The 610-nt window shown below is 63.6% G+C and overlaps 1 protein-coding gene across 1 annotated transcript in view; it reads right to left on the reverse strand.

The window, feature by feature from the left end:
• ELL (elongation factor RNA polymerase II) overlaps positions 1 to 289 on the reverse strand; it is a 44,911-nt gene extending 44,622 nt beyond the window's left edge. The window contains exon 1 of the mRNA XM_015429755.1: positions 137 to 289. Coding sequence (XP_015285241.1) covers positions 137 to 268 — 132 coding nt within the window. The 5' untranslated portion in view covers positions 269 to 289. The remainder of the gene's footprint in view (positions 1 to 136) is intronic.
• Positions 290 to 610: the final 321 nt, after the last annotated feature.

Raw genomic sequence — 610 nt, forward strand, 5'->3', positions numbered from 1 at the left:
TCCCGCCCTGCCTGCAGTGGCTCGGGGCTCTGGAGGCTGCCGGGGAGCTGCCCACTGACGGGCCCCGATCCCCGCTTCACACACCCCCATACTCGGGAGGGCAGAAAGGGCCCCTCCCTCCCCCGCTCCTACTCACCTTGCGTCCCTGGTAGGCCTCGAAGGCGCGGAGGGCCGACTCGGTGAGCTTGACGTGGAAGACGGAGACGCGGGTGCCGCGGCCGAGCCGCCCGGACGACAGCGCGTAGCCCCGCTCCGCCAGCGCCGCCATCTTGGGAGCCTCCGGCGGCGGCAGCGGAGGGACCCACGACACGCCCCCTTATCTGTTATGCAGCAGCCTGCCCCTCACCGACACGCCCCTCGGCCGTGGTCATCATGAATGTGCGCGGCCTCCGAGGCCGCAAAGCACGACGGGGAATGTAGTCTTTCCCCCACCCCCAGTGTGCTTTTAAAAAATTTCCCACGAGGAATGTTGCGAGAATGGAACAGGAAAAGTGACACAAAATTACGTGTCAATTGTCATCGTCGCTCGTCGTACTTAACCTGGAATGCCGCAAAGTATACCCGAGAGTGTAGTCTTTTTCAGGCCTCAGGGACATCACACACACGAGAG

This window comes from Gekko japonicus, unplaced genomic scaffold, assembly GCF_001447785.1.
Source record: "Gekko japonicus isolate JY-2015 unplaced genomic scaffold, Gekko_japonicus_V1.1 scaffold953, whole genome shotgun sequence".
Classification (NCBI taxonomy): Eukaryota; Metazoa; Chordata; class Lepidosauria; order Squamata; family Gekkonidae; genus Gekko; species Gekko japonicus.